Source organism: Enhydra lutris, unplaced genomic scaffold (assembly GCF_002288905.1).
Source record: "Enhydra lutris kenyoni isolate GAN:26980312 unplaced genomic scaffold, ASM228890v2 scaffoldscaffold77, whole genome shotgun sequence".
Taxonomy (NCBI): Eukaryota; Metazoa; Chordata; class Mammalia; order Carnivora; family Mustelidae; genus Enhydra; species Enhydra lutris.
In genome coordinates, this window is record NW_019154161.1 from 5,528,259 (window position 1) to 5,551,984 (window position 23,726).

At 59.7% G+C, this 23,726-nt stretch overlaps 2 protein-coding genes across 6 annotated transcripts; one reads left to right on the forward strand and one right to left on the reverse strand.

The window, feature by feature from the left end:
* Positions 1–1,409: 1,409 nt before the first annotated feature.
* On the forward strand, positions 1,410–16,416 carry LOC111160691 (ERCC excision repair 2, TFIIH core complex helicase subunit). 4 transcript variants are annotated; one of them, XM_022523984.1, is made up of 24 exons: positions 1,410–1,463; positions 1,555–1,654; positions 2,680–2,757; positions 2,834–2,896; positions 3,062–3,175; positions 4,853–4,969; positions 5,054–5,170; positions 5,411–5,534; positions 5,647–5,743; positions 5,895–6,028; positions 6,118–6,286; positions 8,073–8,191; positions 10,611–10,680; positions 10,765–10,834; positions 10,934–11,035; positions 12,134–12,197; positions 12,754–12,875; positions 14,032–14,124; positions 14,224–14,296; positions 14,520–14,590; positions 14,704–14,847; positions 14,976–15,119; positions 15,472–15,570; positions 16,289–16,416. In XM_022523984.1, exons 2-23 carry the CDS (start codon positions 1,622–1,624, stop codon positions 15,562–15,564), a joined length of 2,211 nt encoding a protein of 736 aa, XP_022379692.1. In that variant the 5' UTR covers positions 1,410–1,463; positions 1,555–1,621; the 3' UTR covers positions 15,565–15,570; positions 16,289–16,416. The 4 variants fall into 4 exon arrangements, with proteins under 4 accessions (XP_022379692.1, XP_022379694.1, XP_022379695.1 ...); XM_022523985.1 differs by lacking the exon at positions 1,410–1,463 and having other exon boundaries at positions 1,546–1,654; XM_022523986.1 differs by lacking the exons at positions 14,032–14,124; positions 14,224–14,296; positions 14,520–14,590; ... (2 more) ...; positions 15,472–15,570; positions 16,289–16,416 and having other exon boundaries at positions 12,134–12,319; positions 12,754–12,800.
* Positions 15,703–20,456, reverse strand: LOC111160692 (kinesin light chain 3). 2 transcript variants are annotated; one of them, XM_022523990.1, is made up of 12 exons: positions 20,197–20,456; positions 19,504–19,734; positions 19,101–19,170; positions 18,482–18,701; positions 18,089–18,176; positions 17,900–18,001; positions 17,287–17,460; positions 16,733–16,823; positions 16,619–16,656; positions 16,424–16,530; positions 16,172–16,235; positions 15,703–15,916 (listed from the first exon to the last, which is right to left on the reverse strand). In XM_022523990.1, the coding sequence occupies exons 1-12, from the start codon at positions 20,452–20,454 to the stop codon at positions 15,845–15,847; spliced, it is 1,515 nt and encodes a 504-aa protein (XP_022379698.1). In that variant the 5' UTR covers positions 20,455–20,456; the 3' UTR covers positions 15,703–15,844. The 2 variants fall into 2 exon arrangements, with proteins under 2 accessions (XP_022379698.1, XP_022379696.1); XM_022523988.1 differs by having other exon boundaries at positions 18,482–18,704.
* Between the last annotated feature and the right edge of the window lie 3,270 nt (positions 20,457–23,726).

The following is a 23,726-nucleotide window of genomic DNA, read 5'->3' on the forward strand; positions in this document are numbered from 1 at the left end:
TTTTTTTTTAAAGATTTATTTATTTATTTATTTGACAGACAGAGGTTACAAGTAGACAGAGGCAGGCAGAGAGAGAGAGGAGGAAGCAGGCTCCCCGCCGAGCAGAGAGCCCGATGCGGGGCTCGATCCCAGTACCTTGGAATCATGACCCGAGCCGAAGGCGGAGGCTTTAACCCACTGAGCCACCCAGGCGCCCCTACATGTATGTTTAAAGTCTGTTCTTTGAGGACACAAACAGGGGCTGTCTTGGTACCTTTGTGTTCCCAGGGCCTCGGACAGGGTCAGGCACACAGTAGAGACCCCATATTTATTTGTTGAGCAATTGCACAAAAGCTCCTACCTACTGAATCCTGAGTATCTGCTAGACCCAGTTTTAAATGCTTTATGTGGGTTAATTTAAGCATCATCTCCACCGTAATCTTTTTTAAAATATTTGTTTTTACTTTTTTTTTTTAATGTAAGCTCTATGCCCAATGTGGGGCTTGAACTCATGACTCTGAGATCAAGAGTCCCGTGCTGTACCGATTGAGCCAGCCAGGTGCCCCTACATTGTGAATAATCTAATTGTTCCTACTTTGCAGATGACAAGTTAATTTGACCATGGTCACAGGGCTGGTAGACAGTGGAGCTGGGATTTGGACACGGGCATTCTGGTTCCAGAGTCCACACCTTAGCTACCGAGCCACGATGCCTTTGGATTACTGCCTGATGTGGACAGCATCTGGCAAACAGTAGGCGTTCACTGAACAGGAGGAGTTATTCATCCCAGAGAAGTCTAGCACACAGCAGGCATTTTATAGATGCACATTAGTCTGGTGCGACGAAGCTATTCCTAACTCGTGGGCTCCGTAAGGGTCTTCAATTTCCTTGTCAGTTCCTTTAGACTCCATTCACTGCTACACGATATGGGCAGGTGCAGGAAGACCAAATCCTAATGAATGGGATCGATTATCTCGGTTCTCTTCCTTCATGTGTTGTTCTCGTTACTCTGCGATCTTCAGCAACGCCTCCGGCACCGCCTCTCCCAGGAGCCCGCCCCCCACATTGCCGTGCGCACGCGCATTGTCCCCCTCGCCCAGTAGAGTGACGGGCGGGATCAGCCAATGGAGTCCTGAGAAAGGTGGAGCGGCACCTGGAGGGTTCCCCACCGATCCTGCGTCCTGAATATTTATGAGGGAGGCGGGTGGACGCCGCTTTTCTCGGCGGCCGGCGCCATGAAGTGAGAAGGGGTCCTGAGTGCGCTGCTCGCGAGTGGGCTTGGGGGGGGGGGTGGGGTCTGAAAGATGGGGGGAGTAGTGGGCGCGCCCGGGGCCCGGGCGGGGGGAGGGGGTGCCGGAGGAGTGGGGCAAGGAGAGCGGCGGGGACCTGCGGGGCGGTAACCGGGATGGTCAGCGAGGAGATGCCGAAGGGACCCGAGGCTCCCGGGGAACTGGGGGACACTAGGAGGGAACCGGCGCCGGCAGGTAACCCCTCTCGGCCAGACGGCAGAGGACTGTGGGGGCTGGAGAGGGGCTGTGGGGGCGGGGGACTGAGCCGGTCGCCCCTTGCCGCCAGGCTCAACGTGGACGGGCTGCTGGTCTACTTCCCTTACGACTACATCTACCCGGAGCAGTTCTCCTACATGCTGGAGCTCAAGCGCACGCTGGACGCCAAGGTGGGTGGGCTCGACCCAGCCTTTCCCACCCGGCAGGTGCACTACGGCCCGCGGGTCTAAGCACGGAGATTGCTGGACCTCGGGGTTTTAGGAATGTGAGGTCCTCGGGAAGCTGGCGCTCCTAAAGCTCCTGTGACCTAAAACAGCAGCACCTAACGTTTATCAGACGCTGCGTTGCTTTGGAGCCGGCTCTCTGGGTTGGAATCCTAGACCCACAGTTGTGTGCCTTTGGGCGAATCCCTTCATTTCTCTGTTTCACAGCTTTCACCTCTGTAAAATGGGCTTAATACCATTGCTTACCCCCAGAGGTTCACGTGAAGGTTATGGGAGTTAATTCAGTAAGTAAGGCAGCAGTTCTTAACTGGGGATGATTTTGACCCCCAGAGGCAGTCCAGAGACATTCCTGCTTGTCATACTAGTGGAGTGGGCGTACTAGTGGGCATCTGGTAGGTAGAGGCCAGGGGTGCTGCTAAGCATTCTGCAGTGCAGGGGACAGCCTCCCCCCCCATATGTCAGTGGAACCTAGATGGAGAAACAGAGTAGGTGCTGTGGAAGTGTTTGCTAAATTAAAAGAAAAAGTGGGTCGCTGCATATCAGTTACCATGCTAAATATTTAACCCTCAGTTTCTCATTAATCCTCACAGTCGTGATCTGAAGAAGTGCATATTAGGCCCATTTTATTTATTTTTTAAAAGATTGTGCGTGTGTGTGTGTGTTTAAAGTAATCGGTGTACCCTGTGTGGGGCTTGAACTTGCAATCCTGAGATCAAGAGTGACATGCTCTTCTGAGCTGAGCCAGCCAGGTACCCCCAGGTCCATTTTAGAGATGATACTGAGGCCACATGGGTGAAGACACTTGCCTAAGACCACTCAACAAAGAGGTGGCAAAAGTGGGGTTCAAGCCTACTGCCCCCAGGGCCTGGACTTTTAATTGCTGTTGTCCCGATATTTCAAGATGGTGGCATGCCGGGAGTGATCCCCAGAGTTTGTGTCCCTGAAGTTCTGTCTTTCCTCTCAACATTCAGGGTCATGGCGTCCTGGAGATGCCCTCAGGCACTGGGAAGACAGTGTCCCTGTTGGCCCTGATCATGGCATACCAGAGGGTAAGTGACCCCTGGGGCCGGGGAGGGGGGCAGAGGGAAGGGGTCCAATGGGGGCTGAGTCCATTGTCACCGGCAGGCGTGTCCACTGGAGGTGACGAAGCTCATCTACTGCTCGAGGACTGTGCCTGAGATTGAGAAGGTGAGCCAGGGTCAATCTTGGGGCTCCCCCAGTCCTGCAGGACTTGCTGGTCCCCCTGTTGGTTGCCCTCAAGCTTTGGGGGGGTGTTGGGGAAGCTGGGGAAGGGGCTGGGCCAGGCTGGGCAGGGTCTTACGCCCGAGTCTCCCTCTGTCCTCCACGGAACAGGTGATCGAAGAGCTGCGAAAGTTGCTCAACTTCTATGAGAAGCAGGAGGGTGAGAAGCTGCCGTTTTTGGGGCTGGCTCTGAGCTCCCGGAAGAACCTGTGTATTCATCCTGAGGTGTGTACCCCTTTCTCCCCTTGCCCCGAGCCTCAGGGTTGAGGAAACCTCCATCTGACCGGGGTCCTAGATCCGCAAACCAGACCCCTCAGGGCAGCAGGCAGGGACCACTTGCGGACTTGTCACATGTCAAACTCTGACTCCTGGTGGGGTGGCCCAGACAAACACACCTCCCCAGCCTGGGAGAGGTTAAAAAAGGCTGTTCCTGGAGTCTAGCAGGCCAGGTTTCCTGGCTCAGAAATCTAATAGTCACGTATTCTTGGAAAGGTGATTTTTTTTATAGTGGGGCTTCAGTCTTCTTTTCTGTAAAACAGGGCTCATTAATTACCAGCTTTATACAGTTGATAAGATTGGGCAAGGGGGGAGAGCGGGGGTGAGATGGGCGAAGGGGGTCGAAATGTACAAACTGCCAGTTATTAAGCAAGCAGGTCACAGGGATGTAACTGACAGCGTGGTGGCTGTGCTGTATATTTGAAAGTCACTAAGAGGGGTGCCTGGCTGGCTCAGTCAGTAGAGCACGCGATGCTTCATCTCCTGGTCATGAGTTCAAGCCCCACGTTGGGTGTAGAGTTTACTTTAAAAAAACCGAGAAAGTAAAAAAGAAAAATTGTAACTGTGGGGTGATGGATATTAATTAGGCTTTTTGTGATGGTCATTTTGCGGTATTTACAAGTATCAAATTATTATGTTGTACACCTGAAACTAATAGTATTATATGTCCATTATATCTCAATAATTAAAAGAAAGAGGGGCGCCTGGGTGGCTCAGTGCGTTAAGCTGCTGCCTTCGGCTCAGGTCATGATCTCAGGGTCCTGGGATCGAGTCCTGCATCGGGCTCTCTGCTCAGCAGGGAGCCTGCTTCCCTCTCTCTCTCTGCCTACTTGTGATCTCTCTCTGTCAAATAAATAAATGAAATCTTTAAAAATAATTAAAAGAAAGATTAGGTGAGGTGATTTTTTTTTTAAAGATTTTGTTTATTTATTTGACAGACAGAGATCACAAGTAGGCAGAGAGGCAGGCAGAGAGAGAGAGGAGGAAGCAGGCTCCCCTGCTGAGCAGAGAGCCCGATGCGGGGCTCGATCTCAGGACCCTGGGATCATGACCTGAGCCGAAGGCAGAGGCTTTAACCCACTGAGCCACCCAGGCGCCCCGTGGTGAGATGATTTTTTAAATCAAGGTAAAATTGACATATAACTTTAGTTTCAGGTGTACCATGTAATGAGTCGGTATTTGTGTATATTGCAAAATAATCACCGTGGTAAGTCTAGTTAATATCTATCACTTTACACAGTCACAGAAAATTTTTTTCTTGTAATGAGAACTTTTAAGATCTCTCACAGGAGCTTGGAAATACGCAATATGGTGTTATGAACTAGAGTCTCCTTGCCGTACCAGACACAGGGCTGGAACTCACAACCCTGAGCTCAGTGTAAGAGTCTAACAGTCGCACTGCTGTTACACCCCCTGTGGTTAAGGTCTCCCCGGTGTCTTAACTCTTTAATAATGAAACCGTTGCAATTTAAGTTTCCCCAGAATTCCTCATTCTCACCGCAGATGGAATAGGCCAGCACCACCCCCCAACCCCGTCCCACCTTGTTGGCAGGCGTAGAGCCCCAGGTTCGAGGAGTGGTTGAACACCTTGGCGCTAAGCTGCGCCCTCTCCCACCCCGCCTCCAGGTGATGCCCCTGCGCTTTGGGAAAGATGTCGACGGGAAATGTCATAGCCTCACGGCCTCGTATGTGCGGGCGCAGTACCAGCAGGACCCCAGCCTGCCCCACTGCCGCTTCTACGAGGTGCCTGCTGGCCGGGCCGAGGGAGGAAGACCGGGTTGGCTGTAGTAGCCGGCCTCCCTGACCCCGCGTACCCTCTTGCCCCAGGAGTTTGATGTCCATGGGCGCCAGGTGCCTCTCCCCGCTGGGATCTACAACCTGGATGACCTGAAGGCCTTGGGGCGGCGCCAGGGCTGGTGCCCCTACTTCCTTGCCCGGTATTCGGTGAGGAGGCTGCTGGGGGCCGAGCAGAGGGGGGGCAGCAGTGCGGGGTAGCCCGTCAGCTCGCCTGCATGTCCGTCTGTCTCTGTCCATTAGCTTCTCTCTGTCCCTTGCCCATGTCTGTCTCACCAGGCCTCTGCGGGCCTGTGAGAGCGGGACCGGTGGGGGTACAGGGCGAGGGGTGGCGGGGTAGTGTGCACACCTCACATGGGCTGGGCTAACCCTGCCCTCCTCGGCCCCCAGATCCTGCACGCCAACGTGGTGGTTTATAGCTACCATTACCTCTTGGACCCCAAGATTGCAGAGCTGGTGTCCAAGGAGCTGGCCCGCAAGGCCGTTGTGGTCTTCGACGAGGCCCACAACATCGGTGAGGCAGGAGCGGGGCGCACGGGGACGCATGTGGGCGCCGGCCCCTCTGCCACGGCTCCAGCAGCTCCAGCGGCCTGACCGAGCCCGGGTCCCTCCCCTGTCTTCCCCAGACAACGTCTGCATCGACTCCATGAGCGTCAACCTCACCCGTCGGACCCTGGACCGCTGCCAGGGCAACCTGGAGACCTTGCAGAAGACGGTGCTCAGGTGGGGGCTCCGCATCCCGCCCCTGCCCCTGCCCCTGCCGTGCAACCTGTGCCTCTCCCAGGAACCCCCTTCTGGCCAGCGTGGCCCCAGGACCAGCTGCCCTGTCCCTGCATCCCCCGCATATCCCCTGCCTGAACCCCCTTGCCTGCAGGATCAAGGAGACGGATGAGCAGCGGCTGCGGGAGGAGTACCGCCGCCTGGTGGAGGGTCTGCGGGAGGCCAGTGCGGCGCGGGAGACCGACGCCCACCTGGCCAACCCCGTGCTTCCCGACGAGGTGCTACAGGGTGAGCCCTGGCTCCCTGCTGCCACCCGCAGCCCCCCTCACCCGGCCCGCTCCCCGGCCGCCAGGGTGGCTGATGCCTTCTTCCCGCAGAGGCCGTACCGGGCTCCATCCGCACAGCCGAGCACTTCCTGGGCTTCCTGCGGCGGCTGCTGGAGTATGTCAAGTGGCGGCTGCGGGTCCAGCACGTGGTGCAGGAGAGCCCCCCGGCCTTCCTCAGCGGCCTGGCCCAGCGCGTGTGCATCCAGCGCAAGCCCCTCAGGTGTGGCCCCACGCGGCTGGAGGTGGGGGTGGGCTGGGAGGGCAGACCCTGGGCCCTCCCCGAACCTCAGCCTCTGGGCCTGAGCTGCCACATTGTGCCCGTGTCGGGAGTCAGCGATCCAGGTAGAAGGAGCCTGTGTGAGGGCCGTCAGACCAAGGGGTAGCCGGGGAGGGAGCGGCCCTGGAGGGGGGACCCGGACAAGAACCCAGCACGGTGGGAGCTTCAGGGGGAGAGGTGCTGTGGATCCCTTGCACCTCAGTCTCCTGCCAGTGCTTCTCTTTGTGCCCCGGAAGCCTGAGGCCAGGAATGCCCCCACCGGGCAGACGGTGGGGTGGGTCAGCCTCCCCAGCGCCGAATAAGCAGAGCGTAGACCTGGGAGTGGGGTGGGGCCCTCTGTCCTCTTCCTCTGCTATTTTGGATAAGTCATGGGTCTTCTCTGAACCTCAGTTTCCTCCTCTGTTGAATGGGAATGGAGTGGTCACCTTTACTCTGGTTTCTGTGGGGGTTACATGAGAAAGCCATGATAGAAATAACTCCCCATCTTGACCCCCAGCAATGAGCTAACCACTTGAGGTACTGTATCTCGTGGGCTCTCAGTACAGCGTCCCTGGCTGCACACGAGGACAGTGTGGCCTAGAAACAGCAAGCTATTAGCCAGGGTCACACAGCACCTCATGGGGGAGGTGCGTGAAGCCAGGTCTGTAGGGCTCCGAAGGCCCTGGCTGCCCTGCATCTCGGGGAGTGGGATGGCCCTTGTTGTGGCATTGTCTGTTCCTCTTCACGAGAGACTCGTGAAGGCAGAGATGGGCTCCTAGCCAGTCATGTTCCCCGAGTGCCTGCTCTGTGCCAGGGCCTTTGCCCTGTGCCCATGGCAGTGCCGGCCCTGCCCTCCTGGGGCTCAGAGCCCCCCAGGGAGACCCGTCCCTGGACTGGGACTGGGACAACCCTGAGTGGGCCTGGCTGGGTTGGGGGAGGCCCCGGGGGCCGCCTGATCCAGCCAGGGTCGGGGGCATCAAGAAATCAGACTTGAAGGGACGCCTGGGTGGCTCAGTTGGTTGGACGACTGCCTTCGGCTCGGGTCATGATCCTGGAGTCCCGGGATCGAGTCCCGCATCGGACTCCCGGCTCCGCGAGGAGTCTGCTTCTCTCTCTGACCTTCTCCTCGCTCATGCTCTCTCTCATTCTCTCTCAAATAAATAAATAAAATCTTAAAAAAAAAAAAAAAAAAAGAAGTCAGACTTGAAGCCGTGATGTTTGGAGGCCGGTTCTAAAACTCTGACCGTCGGCCTGGCGCCATGCCCCATGACCTGCCCTTGAGGGGTGACAGCGTCAAGCCTGACTGTCGGTGTTTGTGACCGAGTGGCTGTGTGTTGCGTGCACACGCATGAGGGTGTGTGGGGTTGTCCTCTGTGAGTCTGTGGGACTCTGACACTCTGTGTGTCATCAGGGTGGCCACATGTGACCAACAGTGGGAGCGGCCGTGGGTGTGAGTGTGTGCGTGGCCGTGCAGGACTGGGATGCTCGGTGTGGCTGTGGGTCTCCTCTTTGGACCAAGAACGTGCATGAGGTCGTGGGACCATGTGCTTGGAGGGTCTGATCACTGGTGTATGTGTGCAGGTGTAAAGTGTGGAGACATGGGTGACTGACATAGCCCCAGCCTCTGTCCTCAGCAACCACCTAGTCGCATGGGGTGGCATGCGTGACCGCATGCTGATGGTGGCGGAGGGGGTCACTGTCCTGTTGGCACTCCGTTGCCCCCCTGACGCCATCTGGCCTCCCGCACCAGATTCTGTGCCGAACGTCTCCGCTCCCTCCTGCACACCCTGGAGATCGCTGACCTCGCCGACTTCTCTCCCCTCACCCTTCTGGCTAACTTCGCCACCCTCGTCAGCACTTATGCCAAAGGTAAGCTCATCTTCTGCCTGTGCCAGGCCCCCCAGCAGCCAGAATGAGGATCCCCGCGGACACCAGAGGCTTGTCTGTGGGGCTGGGATACTCAGAACCTTGTAGGTTTCGGCTCAGGAGTTTGGGCTTTGTTCCGAGTGTAGGGCGGTTCCACTGATAGGTCTTGAGTTCGCCAAGCCTCGTGCTTAGATTTGTATTTTCAGAGGCTCCCTCTGGCCGCAGAGTGGTGTAGGGTGGGGGGTGAGGCCAGAGAAGCTCTGGGCTGTCACTCACCCTGTACAGTCTGGTAAGGAGTTGGCCCTTCTACTCCCAGAAAGTGGGGAGCCGTGGGAGGTTCTGAGCAAGGCAGGGACCTGGGGCAGGGTGGGAGGACAGAGGAGCTGGAGAGAGGGGTAGGACCCGGTGCCTGGGGTGGGGAGCAGTGCTTGGGTGTCCAGCTTGCCAGGGAGAGGGGAAGTGTTCCCGAGGCTTTCCTGGTCAGCACTCCCTCCCCTTCCTCATCGTTAAGCTGGCCAAGGGCTCAGTCTGATCCCCAGGGATTACTGCTGTATCCCGGAAACCAGGTCAGGCCTCTTGACACGCTGCACCAGCCCAGAGGATGGAGAGGCTGTCCCCCCAAACCCAGGACCTGTCAGCAGCAAGTCCCACTAGAAGCTTCCTTCTGTGTCCAGCCCCCTGTCCCACCCCATCTTCCTTCTGGGATTGGCTTTCTCCTCTCCTCCCCACTTCCCCAACCACCAACGCCTCACACTGTTTTACCTGGGACATTTATCCCAGTATTCCTCAGCCCCCTGTTATCTCCTGCTCCTTCAGGCTTGGCTTGTTAGAGATGTTCCCTCTTCCAGGAAGCCCTCCCTGACCCCCAGGCTGGGTCAAGCCCCCTTCCTTCTGGCTTCCCTGTCCCAGCCCTGTCTACTCTGAGTGGTCACTCTGGGGACAGGACTGTGCCTCCATCATTAGACTGTGAGCCTGGGGAGGGCAGGTCCAGAGCTATCTTGGTTCCCACTGTGTCACCAGTACAGGACAGGGCACAGAGGACTTTTTGTTTGTTTGTTTGTTTAAGATTTTATTTATTTATTTGACAGAGACAGTGAGTGAGGGAACACAAGCAGGGGGAGTGGGAGGGGGAGAAGCAGGCTTTCTACCTAGAAGGGAGCCCGATGTAGTGCTTGATCCCAGGACCCTGAGATCATGACCTAAGCCAAAGGCAGACACTTAATGACTGAGCCACTCAGGCGCCATTTTTTTTTTAATTAAGTGAAGTTGAATATATGAATTTATTCATTCACTTTTTTTTTTTTAAAGATTTTATTTCTTTATTTGGCAGACAGAGGTCACAAGTAGGCAGAGAGAGAGGGGGAAGCAGGCTCCCTGCTGAGCAGAGAGCCTGATGCAGGGCTTGATCCCTGAGCTGAGGGCAGAGGCTTTAACCTACTGAGCCACCCAGGCACCCCTCATTCACTTTTTTTTTTTTTTTTTTTTTTTTCCAAAAAACGGGCCAGGCCTTACACTGAGGAAGTGTCAGGAACCAAGAGGCGTCTCATTCCTGATCTCTTGGAACTTACATTGCAGAGGGGAGGACAGGTAATAGAGACTCAAACAAAAAAGAAAGATAATTCCAGAAAGAGACAGTTTTCATAAGAAACAAAAATGTTGCCATGTTGGAGCATGCCTGCAGTGGCCAAGGAAGCCTGAGGCGCTGACATTTGAGCTGAGTTCCAAATGACCAGATGGAACCAGTTGCCTTGGGAACCTTTTCAGGCTGTGGGGCCAGCCAGTGCAAAGGCCCTGGGGTGGAGTGAGCCTGATGGTTTTTGGAAAGTTAGGCAGGAGGCGGCCTGTGAGCCAGGAGGAGGAAATGAGGTCAGCACGGCAGGGTCTCAAAGACAATCTTGGACTCTGGAAGGGGCCTGGGGAGCTGTGCAAGGCCTCTGAGCAGGGCAGGGATGTGACCTGACTCAGGATTTCACAGGGTCCCTCTGGCTGCTGGGAAGGGAGCACAGGTGGGAGCTGGAAGCCCAGGGAGGTGACTACAATAGTCCAGGCTAGAGGTGATGGTGGGGGAGGGGTGGGGAGAGTGGTCAGATCACAGATAAGCTTTGGAGGCAGAGCCAACCTTCCTGATTTAGAGACAAGGATCATGGGGGAAGGCTCCAGGCTTAGGCTTGAGTGGGGGTGTGGGTTCCTGTGGCCCCCAGGAGACTCTGAGGAGGGAACCTTTGGTGCCCTCTGCTTGTGACACTCCTGGGTGGGTGTCGGCCCTGGGAGAAGTGGGCAGGTTGGGGTGTACTGTGGACTCCCGACGCCTGGGTTTTAAGCTTGAGGAACCAGTGGCTGGTCCCAGTCACTAATGGGGCAGGAGAGAGTGGCCGGGTGGGTGTGGCAGTGACCGGTGACCAAGAGTCTCACCTGCTTGTAGGTTTCACCATCATCATTGAGCCCTTTGATGACAGGACCCCCACCATTGCCAACCCCATCCTGCACTTCAGGTGAGACCTGACCCCAGTGTGGGGGCGTGAACAGACCAAGGGGGCCCCAGAGTGGTCCTCACCACCCCCGTCCGCTTCCTGCAGCTGCATGGACGCCTCACTGGCCATCAAACCCGTGTTCGAGCGCTTCCAGTCAGTGATCATCACATCGGGGGTGAGGCCCCTTCTCTGCCCCCAGTCCCCAGCCCTCCATTGTGGGGCTCCCGGTTTCTGCCCAGTTCTGCTAAGATCCCTCCCACTGTCCCTACAACAGACGCTGTCCCCGCTGGACATCTACCCCAAGATTCTGGACTTCCACCCTGTCACCATGGCAACCTTCACCATGACACTGGCCCGGGTCTGCCTCTGCCCCATGGTGCGTGGGAGAGGGTGGGTGCTGGGCCAGGGGCGGTGGGCCACCATTCCTCCCTCTCTTTCCCCTGCTGTTCGGGCAGGAGAGTTTTACAGCTGAGGGCACAGACTCTGGGTTCAGGCAGATCTGGGCTTGATGTGACTTCTCTCTGGGGGTGTGATTCCCCAGGCCTCAGTTTCTAATCTATAAAGTGGGAGTGCTTCCTCCCTGACCTCCCGGGGTGGTTGAGGGGATAGAGAGCGGCTTACATGGCCCAGGGCCCGGTGCCGGTGGGCGCTCGGTCAACATCTTGGTTAATGTGGGCTCTGCCTAGTTTGTCCTCTGGCCGTGACCTTGATGATGACCCTTCTGCTTTGTCTCAGTCTCCTTTGTAAAACAGGCTTCATAATGTGGGCCCTCAGTCCCTTCTCTGAATTCCTTGGGCCAGTTGTATTCTAGAAGTGAGAATTTCCCAGACTTTAAAACCAAGCTGGTGCTGTGTGGGGTGTGACATTTGCAGTGGGGTTGGGGCAGCTCCCGCCAGGGAAAGTCCTGGTTTGGCAGGAGCGTGTTTTAAGCTGGCAGATGGAGGGAGGTCAGCCAGGACCCTGAGTGGACTCAGGTGAGGGCAGGGGTCTCGACCACAGGAGTTAGCACCAGAGTTAAGTACCAGGAGTTTCTGGAGTTGCTCAGCTTTTGGGATCGCCCTTTGGGGGTTGAAGACTAGTGATGGCCACGTCCTGCCTCGTGGTCTGTGGAGGTCGGCAGGGCGTGCTGGGGGGTGCCCCGTGCCTGGTAGCTGGCAAGCTCATGGGGAGACACGTCCTGCGGGAACTGCGTGGCCCCGGGGGCTGGGGCTGGTGGGATGGACTTGCTGGTCAGCGGCGCGGGCAGACGGGGTCGGTTCTGCTGCTGCTGTTGACTTGCCACGTGACCCGCGGCGGGCAGCTCACCTTTTCCAGGTCTGAGGTCATCCATCCGTGCTGTGCGGGTGACAGGGGAGCCGAGGGTTCACTCATGGGCGCCATGTCCATGCAAAGCCGAGCCCTGCATCAGCGGGCCGCCAGCTGGTTGGGGTGGTTGCTGCCGGTTGCTTACCCGGACATCTCTTGCTCTCTGCAGATCATCGGTCGTGGCAACGACCAGGTGGCCATCAGCTCCAAATTTGAGACCCGGGAGGATATCGGTATGCTGCTCATGGGGCGGCTTCACGGGTTCCCCGGGGCAGGTGTATTGGGGGTCTCAGGCCGTGGTAACAAATCGCCCGAAGTCCAAGCCGCTTAGTGCTGTGGTCACGTCTTGCTCACGGTATGCACCACTGTGGGTTGGCGGGGGCCTGCCCCGTGTCTCCTCACCTTGGGAACCTGCCCCACTGGACACGCCCCTGTGGGGGTGACGTGTGATGGGAAGGGTCCTGGTAATGGTGCTCTGCCTCGTGAAGGCGTTCACCCAGAAGTGACCCACGGCCCCTTCCGTGCCCCTTCCGTTGGCCAGCGCAAGTCACGTGGCCACACCTAACTCTGGGGGCAGGGGCGGGGGGCGCAGTCCTCCCAAGGGCCTGGGAAGAGACGGGGAATGTGTGTGAAGAGCCCTCCGGGGGTGTGGAGCCCTCCACCTCCAGGTGGCCTCAGTGGCATTTTTTGGGAACCCTGAGTTCAAGATGGGGCATTAGCTAGGAGAGCTCTGACAAGGGATGGGGAGCAGGACCCGTGCACAACCTCTGACCACCCCCTGCCAACCAGCGGTGATCCGGAACTATGGGAACCTCCTGCTGGAGATGTCCGCCGTGGTCCCCGATGGCATCGTGGCCTTCTTCACCAGCTACCAGTACATGGAGAGCACCGTGGCCTCCTGGTATGAGCAGGTATGCCCAGCTGCCCGCTGCCAGGGAAAGGCCCCTCTCTTCAGCTCTTGGCTGTCTTCCTTGTTGGTCTCGTGTTGTAAGTGGTGACGCGTATCATAGGGGACAGGACAGTGTATGAAACACAGTTCAAAGAACAAACGGTGTAATGTACCCTAGTCCCCTCTTCCCCCCACATCCAGCCCCTGCAGGACAGCGCAGGGGTGAGGTCATGGAGTGTTCTGGAAGTGGGGCTCACCACAGCCAGGCCCTGGGATGGCCGGCAGGATGGGGGTGTGATAGCTGCTGTGAGCTCTCTGCTTCTGCACCACAGCCCAGCTCTCGGGTGGTGGAAGCAGATGCCTCTAGGGTAACCCACACTCCAGGGAACGGGGCAGGGAAGCCTTGTCCACTCGGTCGAGACGTCGGTCTCATCCTCAGCGAGGTGCTTTCCACACCGTGGGAAAGGTGGCTGCTGGCCATCCAGGTCCGCATCTTGAGTCTTGTGTGTCCTATTTAAGAGAACTCTGCCTACCCCAGGCTCCTGAAGATCACGTCCTGTGTTTCTTCTAGAAGCCGGGTAGTGTTAGCTTTCATATCTGGGTCTGTGAGGTACCTCGCATCTTTGTGTGTGGTGTAAGGTCAGGGTCAAGGTTCTTTCTCTGCCTCTATGAAGCTCCAGTCATTGCAGCCCAGTTCCCTAGAAAGCACTCGCCACCTCCCCCGCCCAGGGGTGCAGGTGAGCCATCTGTGTGGAGGTGTGTTTCTGGACCCTCCGTTCCGTCCCTGCGTCTGTCCTTGATCACTCGCAGAGCTAGTGCAGGGGTCATGGAAGTCTCTGGGCAGCCCCAGCCCGGCTCCCCCTGGCCTACGTTGGCTCCTCCACTAAGTACCAGAGGGGTGGGTGGAGGGTCCCACTTCATCGGCTTGGGCCATATGCCTGCCCCACTTGTCCAGAAGATGGGGTTCCATGCCTGGAATCACAGCTTCCCACCAGGAGTGAGGCCAGCCAGCAGCCACCCCCCGACCCCACCCCCGAGTCTGCTGGCCGCCGGGGCCCAGGGAGAGAGGTAGTCGGCTGCACGGGGATCCGGGCAGAGTTGAGCCGAGCCAGGACGCCTGTGCCCCTAGTCCACTTTCCGCCAACCTGCAGCCTGACCTGCCTGTTGTCCTCCCTTAGGGCATTCTTGAAAACATCCAGAGGAATAAGCTGCTCTTCATTGAGACGCAGGATGGGGCCGAGACCAGTGTCGCCCTGGAGAAGTACCAGGAGGTGGGCAGGGGGCAGGAGGTGCCGGGAGACTGTGGGCAGGGGGCCCCGGGGAGGCAGTTCTGAGGGGACTTGTCTCCTGTCTTGGCCTCCCTTCCCCAGGCCTGTGAGAATGGCCGTGGAGCCATCCTGCTGTCAGTGGCCCGGGGAAAAGTGTCTGAGGGAATCGACTTCGGTGAGTAGACCGGGCTCTCCCCTCCCCAGGTGCCTGCCTGGAGCTCTGGCTGTTTCTGTTCCCACAGGGGATGACCCCCCCCCACCACCACCACCACCAAACACACACCTGGGCTCACTCAGGGACCTCCCCCTTCCTCAGTCCCAGTCCCCGGGCCCCGTGGGGTCTGCTGCTCCGATCACCCCCCAGTAACCCTATCCCCCGCCCTGTGCTTGCTCCCCAGTGCACCACTATGGGCGCGCAGTCATCATGTTCGGTGTCCCGTACGTCTATACCCAGAGCCGCATTCTCAAGGTGAGCAGCACTGTGGGTCCCTGGGGCAGTTGGGCTCTGGGGCCCTCCCCCTGGGACTGGGGTGGCGTGCAGGAGGGGCAGGAGGGACCGCTCCGCCCTCTTCTCGCGGGCAGGCGCGGCTGGAATACCTTCGGGACCAGTTCCAGATCCGCGAGAACGACTTTCTCACCTTCGATGCCATGCGCCACGCAGCCCAGTGCGTGGGTCGGGCCATCCGCGGCAAGACGGACTACGGCCTCATGGTCTTTGCCGACAAGGTATGGGTGCAGGGGTGTGGGCCTACCGGGCTGTGCCCCCTGCCCGCTTTCCAGATGGGGAAGGAGGCCCGGGCTCCTTGGCCAGGGGCCTCATGTCTTCCCTCCCTCCCTCGCGCTCCTGCTGACAGCGGTTTGCCCGGGCCGACAAGCGCGGGAAGCTGCCCCGCTGGATCCAGGAGCACCTCACGGACGCCAACCTCAACCTGACCGTGGATGAGGGCGTCCAGGTCGCCAAGTACTTCCTGAGGCAGATGGCTCAGCCGTTCCACCGGGTGAGCTGGAGGGGCCCACCCTCCCTCCCTCTACTCTTCCGAGGCGACGGTCCTCGACGAAGGTCCCAAGCCCCAGCCCTGCCCAGGGGAGCGGCCACGCCCATCTTCCATGTGGGAGACTGGCTGGCTGTCCTCTCCCTCCCTCAGGCCTAGCTTCTGCTTCCAGGGATGGCATGTTCCCCCTTAGATGGTGTTTCTAGACTCCAGCATCCCGCCCCATAGCCCCCGTGCGTGCCACCCTGTCGCTACTGGTTCTCAAGTCTTGGCCCCTGGGGTCCCAGGTGGCCTGTGGGGAAGTGCTCCCGCCGTCTGGCCCCGCCCTAGAGCTGACTCCTCTCCCCTCACCCCCCAGGAAGACCAGCTGGGCCTGTCCCTGCTGAGCCTGGAGCAGCTGGAATCGGAGGAGACGCTGCGGAGGATAGAGCAGATCGCGCAGCAGCTGTAGCTCAAGGTGGGCACAGGGCCCGGGAAGTGCGTGGGGCGACTCTGGGGTTTCACCTGGCCCCGAGGCCCAGCGGCCTAGAGGTGGCCTCTGGGCCTTACAGGAAACCTCAGGTTGACATTTATGGCTTCCAAATCTATAGCCTTTAATTGCAGGAGGAGCGAGGGAATCCCATATAGGGGGAGCCCCTAAGAGGTGGGGAGCAACTCAGGGAGATGAAAGGCTGCCCCTCACCCCTTCCCCACTCTTCCTGAGAAGCTACAGCCATGTCGTCCTTTCCCCTTCAGTGGGGACCCAGGTCCTGGGTGCTGGTGCTGAGGGTGCGTGTGGTTTCGCTCAGGTGCTGATGGGGGACCTGCAGACAGGCACAGGGGAGGTGTGGGCGCGGGGCAGGACCCAGCTCTGCTCTGGGTGCCATGAGGGTCACCGCTGAGCATCCCCGGGGCTTGCTTGTCTGTCCCTCGGGCTCTAGCCCAACTAGGACCTGTCCATTCTCCTCTTCACGGGTCCCTTCCAACACCAGCCCAGGCATACCCCTCCTCCCTTGCCTCTGGGCCTGCTAGCCCAGCCCCCTGCTCCACTGTTGCCCAGGTGCCCCAGCTCCCCTCACCTGGGTCCCCGCAGCCTTCGGACCGTCCATGTTGAGCATGTTGAGCGACAGGGCTCTCTTCATCCTGTAAGGAGAGGGTGGAAGGGTGAGGCCCACAGCGTCTGCCTCCCGCTCTAGGCAAGGCTTGCCTGGCGCTGGATGTGACTGACAGAGGCGATGGGAACCATGGAAAGTTCTGGAACAGGACAGAGCAGTGTGGGTTGCAGAAGCTCCAGCTGTTGGGGCTCTTCGCTGCCCCGATCGGACACTCACCCGGCTGCCCCTGCCATCCCCTCGCCCCGGAGACGGGAGACCAGCTTCTCGCTTCCACGCCTTAGGGACTCACGGATCTTGGAGAAGGAGCTGCTCCGACGAAGGGTCTGGAGAGGGTGCCAGGACCCCAGTCAGCCCCCTTCTCCTCCAGTCCCCACCCCAGGAGCGGAAGCCAAGCCCGTCTTCCCTCCTCACCTGTTCAGCGTCACCAGCTGTGCCTGCATTGGGAGCTCCTAGGAACAGAGGGGGGAGTGCAGTGGGGACACGGAGCAGTCGCCTGGGGGGGCGGGGGCGGGGTGGGGGGCTCACCCAGAGGGGCAGGCAGGTCCTCGCGGCTCAGGACCTCTCGGTACAGCTCTTCTGCTTGCTGGTACTTGTTCTGTTTCAGGTAGGCCGAGGCCTGCGGGGAGGGTGGGTGATCGAGGCTCAGATCTGGAGCTCCCCTGGGCACATCCTCCCCTCCCCCCCAACCTCGTGACCTGGGGCAGGTGACTAATTCCTGCTCCACTATGGACTAGTGACATAACCTTTGTGCCTCAGTTTATTTGCAGAATGGGACAACAGGAGCACTTAGCTCCTAGAGTCCTTTAAGAAATGGATGGTGCTTTCCCTCAAGGACTCAGATGGGGCTCTAGCGCTCAATAAACCTCTGGAACCGTCCTCTGGCCCCACCAACCTGCGTGTTTCCTGAGGCTTCCATGTCCTCTATGTGCCAGGCGACCTCACTGATCAGGGCCCGGCTCAGAGGCCAGGTCTTAGGAGACCCCTGCTCTAGGGGATCGCTTGAGCCAGTGGGTGCCTCTCCCGGGCCGTGGCAGGCAGCCCCGGGGCTGAGAGGTACCTGTGCCCCGCAGCGCCCTCACCAGGTTGTTTTTGGTCTTGGCCACGTTTGGGTCGTTGGGCCCGCCCAGGGCCTCGTAGATGCTCAGGGCGCGGGCGTAGTGCTGCTCCACCTCCTCGAACTTGCCCTGGTTCTGGCACAGCAAGGCCAGGTTGTTGAGCTGCTTGGCTACGTCCGGGTGGTCGCTCCCCAGGACCTGGGGGCCAGGGGGCATGGGTGAGCCGCGTGATGCCGGCAGAGGTAATGGGGGGTCACGAGGAAAGGTTCATAGGATCTAGGGGGAGAGTTGCAGGAGGTTGTGGACCGGAGGGTAGAAGTTACACAAACGAGATTCATCAGATCGAGGTCAGGGTGGTCCTATGGGACTGGAAGGACGGCTGTGTGCATGTGAGGTGATGCAGAACAGAGTCAAGATCAGGGGAGTTCACTAAAAGTTAAGGGTGGGGGCGGGGTCACGAGATTGAGTCCTCCAGGCTCAAACGTGGGGCTCACAGTATCCGATGGGAAGGACATCATGGGATCAGGGTTACAAGGCGAGAGCCACCAAACTGAGCACATCAGGTTCAAGTAGGAAGGACTGGTGGACAAGGGACTCTGCAGGGGCGGGCCAGGGGCGGAACCCGGGAGGGTAGTACCTTCTCCCGGATCTCCAGGGCGCGCTGGCACAGGGGCTCAGCCTCCCGGTAACGCCCTCGCTTCCCATAGAGCACGGCCAGGTTGTTGAGGGTGGCGGCCACCTGCAGGGATGGTGTCAGGTGGGGGGAGGCAGGTCAGGGTGCGGGGAGGCAGGGCCCCACTACCCTCCCTCCCAGGCCCCCACTCACTGCAGGGTGCTCAGGGCCCAGCGTCTGCTCCCGGATCTGCAGGGCGTCGTGGAGAAGGTCTGTGGCCTCCTTGTACTTGTTCTGGTCCCTGTGAGGAGGCCCAGGGATGGAGAGGATCGGCCATGCTGGGGTGCCACCCTTCCACAGTCCCTTGCTGGGTTCTCCACACCCTCCAAATCTAGCAGAGGCTCCCTTCGCTGGCAAACCTCCAGCCACCTCAGGGCTGTTTCCCGTTCTTTTGGGGTGTCTTGCCTACGTTCTCTGACTCCTCGCCTGGGTCACAGTGGCTTCCCCAGGTCCCTGCCTCCCCTCCAATCCAGGTGCCCCGTGCCGGCAGAGCAGGACGCCAGCCCCCACCCCCCAACAACAGGTCCATGCTGGCCATGGGCTCACCGGTACACCAGCGCCAGGATGTTGAGCATGGTGGCCACGTCGGGGTGGCAGTGGCCCGAGCTCCGCTCCAGGTCCTCCAAGGCCTGGCGGCACAGCGGCACTGCAACTTCGTAGCGGCCCTGGCCCGCGTACTGGATCACAAGGTTGTGCAGGGTCCGAAGGCGGGCAGGGATCTCGTAGCCGCCCTGCTGAGCCGCCGCGGCCCCCACTGCCTCCGAGCCTGCTGGGGGGCGGCCAGGCATCAGGACACTGCTGGCATCCGAGCCTTCCTACCCCATGAAAGGGAGCACGTACCCCAGGACTGTAGCTGCCTCACTGCCCCACTGGCCCCTGGGATGATGCCCCCCCCTGCCCCCCGCCCCACTGGAGCTCTGAGATCAGGAAGCCAGGCGATGGATGTGAACACGGGGTCAGCCTGGCCGGTGGCACTGTGGCCACCTTGCTTGGTTTCCTAGCTGCCAGCCTCAGCTGTCACCCGCCCTGACCCAGCCACTTGACCTCATGCTCCTGCCTCCCTGCCCAGACATCTACCTCAGGGTCTCATGGTCTCAGCCTCAGCCTCTCTCCCCTGTGCCTGAGTGCCCCCCCCCCCCGCAACTGTCGACTCCCCCACACCCACCTTTCCTCTCTTCCTCCTCACTGGGGAACAGGGAGGCCAGGCTGTCTCGCCGAGGGGGGGATTCAGGCTGCTGCAGAGGGCGGGAAAGGGGGGCTGTCAAGAGACTGGGAGTTTGCTTTAGAGACCGGAGTCCTGGATCTCAGGGTTTGAGGGAGGTAGGGGTCAGGAGCCTGGGGGTGGTGGTGGTTCTAAGGGCTTGGGAGAAGATCTGGGGGCTTTGTGGAAACTGGGGGACTTCTATGGAAATTCTAGTAGGTCTGGGGGTTGTGGAAGTCTGTCAAGAAGTCCAGATCTTTGGAAGGAGGATCTGGGGCACTGGGGGCCCATGGGGGGTCCTGATGGGGTGTCTGTGGGGTGTCTAGGGAGGAAGCGGGGCCCCAGCGCCTCCGGCCCCCCATGGCACCTGGCTCTCCGCCGGCGGGTCATACTGTCGCAGCTGCCCCAGAAACTCGAGGTGGTTCTTCTCCTCCTCAAGCTGCGCCACGGCCTCCTCACTGGCCCGGAGCCGCCTCTGCGTCTCCTCCAGCTCCTCCCGCAGCCACGCGTTCTCCTGGGCCAGCCGCCGGGCCTGGGCTCGCAGCCGCTGCTTCTCCGCCTCCAGCGAGCCCACGTGCGCTGACAGGGCCAGCAGCACCTGTGGGGGCCCGGGGGTCAGAGGCCTGGCCCAGCCCAGAGCACCCCTGCTCCAGGAGCCCCTGGATCCTACAGAGACCCTTCCATGGGATTCCAAGGATGTGCAGAAGCTCCCAGGGGAAAAGCCCCAAATCCTGTCCAGGGAGCCTTCTGCTCTCACCCAGGCATGCAAATTACTGTAGGGACGCTTCATGGTCTACTCGTGTGACCCCAAAGTCTCCCCAGGACCCAGAGTTCTACAGATGGATGCCATTAGGCTCAGAGGCTCCTAAACCACACTAGGACCCCTTCTGCTGCCCAGGAACCCCACCCCAGCCTAGAGCCTCTCCCCAGGCCTAGCTCCCCTAGGCCTCCCCCTCTCCAGGCTCGTTCCACCGCATAGCTGCCTCCTCCATCCCCCGGCCTCCTGCCAGCCTCCCAGCCTCCCCCCTCCCCATAGCTGGAGAGCTGGCCCCCCGCATACCTGGGCCTCACCCAGTCCCAGCTCGATGGCCTCCAGTGCACGGCTCACCACCTGCTGCTTTTCTTCCAGGAGCTCCAAGCCAGCCACCAGGCCCTGTCCTGCCAGGGCCTCAGCCAGGTGTCTGGCCAGGCCATGGTGCTCGGCCCGCAGGGCCTCCAACCCCTGCACCACTTGCCGTGTCTGCCGCACCAGCTCCTCGGGGCTCAGGCGCTCTGGGCCCAGACCCATGCTTCCAGGGGCTGCCACCTGTACAGACATTGCAGCTCCTGGGGGGGAGGGGGGCAGGTGGAGGGGATTGGGGAATCACAGCCAGGGCCAGGCCAGCCAGGGCCAGGCCAGCCAGGGCCAGGCCAGCCGGCTGGCCGCCCATCAGGACCCTTCCCTGACTGTCTCCCTGTCCAGCCGGCTCAGCCAGCCCTCTGTCTCCATCCCCTCCTCACTCGGGCCAGCTCCCTGTCCCACACCCATACCAGCCAGGCGGCAACTGGGAACATTCTAGTCTAACTTTGCTGGTCCTCAGCCCTGGGCCCTGCCCTGCAGGCAACTCTGAAACCCCATGCATAACTAACCCCAAGAGGGCAAACAGTGGTCTCGTGGCCTCCCACCTGCCCTTGGCTCACCTGGCCAGCCTTGTCCACCCCAAGGGCCCCAGAACACCTCCCGGCCGTGTGACCTGGACTGGAAGCACCCGCCTCTGCTGGGCGTGTGGAGGCGGGCGGCCTCTCCGTGAGCTCATTCTTAGGGTGTTTTTGTTGGGAACCAGTCAGACCACTGGGGGTGGGGTGGGGCGGGAAGAGAGGGCCAAGGGGCTGGGACGATGGAAGCAGAGGAGTCCTCCAGGTTTGGGGGGATCAGGAGGTGGGGGGGGGGCCCGTGTGTCAGTTCCTGGGACCTGAGGAGCTGACAGATCCCAAGGGAACAGGGGCTCCACCCTCCACTGCAGACAGGCTCAGCCAGCCCAAGGCAAGCTGGGACACACGTGTGGCAGCCACAGCTCAGGGATGTCACACTAGCCATAGGACAGCTCAGAGTCTGAGGCCTCGATGCTAACGGGTGGGGGTCTCACGGGGGGCACTTCACGCGGTTGTCTGTGGATGACGAGGTCAATGACCCCTCGTGGTGCCTCTGGATCCCTCATACACACATAGACACGCACACACACACTCCCCTCCCAGAAATGGACCCCAACACACGCACACCCTCCCTTCTTAAATACACAAGGCGACACACGCAGTCTCCTCTCAGAAATCTAATACGTGCTTTTTCTTCTTTCAAATACAGTGCAATCTATACAAACTTTCTCAGAAACACACCTGCCCACACTCATGCACACACACACATTCACACGCTCCCCTCTCAGAAATACAACTCTTCATACACACACTCCCTTCTTAAAAATAGAACGTAATATACATTCTCCTCTCAGAAACACGACGTACTCTGGACATGCCCTGTCTCCTCCAAGAAATAAAACTGAACACAGTCCCACACATCCATATTTGCTTTTAAAAAAACCCTAATGCCAGGGAACTGAGGTGGCTCAGTTGGTTAAGCGTTTGCCTTCGGCTCACGTCATGATCCTGAGGTCCTCGGATCGAGTCCCACATCGGGCTCCCCACTCAGCGGGGAGTCGCTTCTCCCTCTACTCTTCCCCTGGCTTGTTCTCTAATAAATAGATAAAATCTTTTTTAAAAAGCCTAATGCAGCACACTAACTCGGGCATGCGCGCGCGCGCACACACACACACACACACACACTCATCTAGAAATGATACATGTACACTCTCCTCTTGGAAATACAACCCAACACACAGGTCTGTTTTCGTCTCAGGAACAAAAGCCAACACACACCGAAACCTGTGCCTCTCATCACTGAAACGATAACCAAATCCCAAATCACTCCCATTCAGCGTGTCCCCGTGCACATAACCCCATGAGGTGTCCCTCTCCCGCACTCGGGCGGTCCTTCAAGTCCCTAACTCTCCATGACGTGCATCTAGCAGGCACACACACTCACTCCTGGGAGTCACTGTGGACCTGTCACCTTCTTCCCCACTTCCTCCAACACCTTGCCGGGCCACCCAGGGATTCACACACCTGTGCGCAGCACGCACGCAGAGACACAGAGCTCCAAATGTGGGCGTACCAACGATTCCTCAACTCGGACTCAGCTGTCCTGTCCCAACTGGGTGTCCACGGCAGGCACCCGCAGCGGTGGGGACACACAGAGGAGAGCCACAATTTCTGCACATACTCTCTAGGCCACCACAAGCAGTTTTGGGTACCTCCTCACGTGTCTCATACTGAGACACCCAGTAAGCAAGCCACAGAATCCGTGGATTTTCTAGACCTCAGGCTCTCACTTGCCACCAATCTCCACGTATATGTGGGTGCATACGCCAGTCTCTGTCGCTGTACGTACCTATGTGTGTGCGTAGCACACGGTACTTAGTATCACTCGCAAGCCCCGCAATGTCTCGATCACACAAGTTCACCGAGAGTCATTCTGACCGCTCCAACCGTTTTTCACATGATTTTGCCCACACTCAGTCCCGAGAACAACTCCCTTTCACACATGCACAACCGCACAGCTGATAGTGTTAATCACAGGCACACCCGACCAGTCCATGCGGGTCCCACATGGCCCACAGCCTGCCCCAGCCCCGCAAGGCCTGGGTCAGGCACCTAATCCCATAAACAACAGTTCACCTCCCTCCCATACACCCGGCCCTGTATTAGACACACACTCAGAGGTCGCCCAGGTGTTCATATCTCTGAAACAGTTCCGCATCATTCTCACAGTCCCTCTGCACCCGCGCAGGGTTCCACAGACCGTCCATCTGCCCTTCTCACCCATACCCACCGTCTGACACCATCGCACACACACCTGAGCCTCCTACACCGGCTCTCACACGCACCATCTCCACTCCCACACCAGCAGGCAGGAGGCCCCCAGCACGGTCATCCCCTAAACCACACATCTTACCCCTGGCCAGCCGGCCTGGCCCAGCCCAGCGCAGCCCCGCGCACCCCCGCTTCTCCCGCCAGGCCGTCACAAGGGCCCCCTCCCTCTCCCCAGGCCCCGCCCCGTCCTCGCTTCTGTTTACCTCCGCCTGGGGGAGGGGGCGCGGCCCCAGCTGGGCCTCCAGACCCCAGAGGAGCCCCAGGGCGGGGCAGGGGGGCCCCCAGGGGCCCCAAGTCTCGTCCCCGTCGCCAAGCGAGCGGGCTAAAGGGCGCGCGGGGCCCAGCCCTCACCCTCCGCCCCCGCCCCCATCCTCGCGGTCCCCGGAACTCCCCCCCCGCACTTGGGGGGGGGCCCACCTGAGCGCGGGCGACTCCGGGACTCGCTCCGCCGCAACTCAGCCGGCCGCGTCCGCACACCGCGCACGCCCCGCCGCTCCCAGCTGCGCCCCGGGTTTTGAGCTGAACGGCCGCTCCTCCGAGGGGCGGGGCGGCCGGAAGCCCCACCCCCGCAGGTGAGACCGACCCCGCCCACTGCCCGGCGCCCAGCGGCCGGGGCCCTGCGGCAAT

Bases quoted from the DNA above. Each gene is read 5' to 3' on its own strand.
- LOC111160691 (XM_022523984.1), top strand. From the start codon at position 1,622: ATGCTGGAGCTCAAGCGCACGCTGGACGCCAAG. The intron at 5,171-5,410 runs GTGAGGAGGCTG...CTCGGCCCCCAG, and splicing joins ACTTCCTTGCCCGGTATTCG to ATCCTGCACGCCAACGTGGT. The intron at 11,036-12,133 runs GTGCGTGGGAGA...TGCTCTCTGCAG, and splicing joins GGGTCTGCCTCTGCCCCATG to ATCATCGGTCGTGGCAACGA.
- LOC111160692 (XM_022523988.1), bottom strand. From the start codon at position 20,454: ATGTCTGTACAGGTGGCAGCCCCTGGAAGCATGGGTCTGGGCCCAGAG. The intron at 18,002-18,088 runs GTGAGTGGGGGC...CCATCCCTGCAG, and splicing joins TGGGCCCTGAGCACCCTGCA to GTGGCCGCCACCCTCAACAA. The intron at 16,531-16,618 runs GTGAGGAGGGAA...CACCCTCTCCAG, and splicing joins CAGCTGGTGACGCTGAACAG to ACCCTTCGTCGGAGCAGCTC.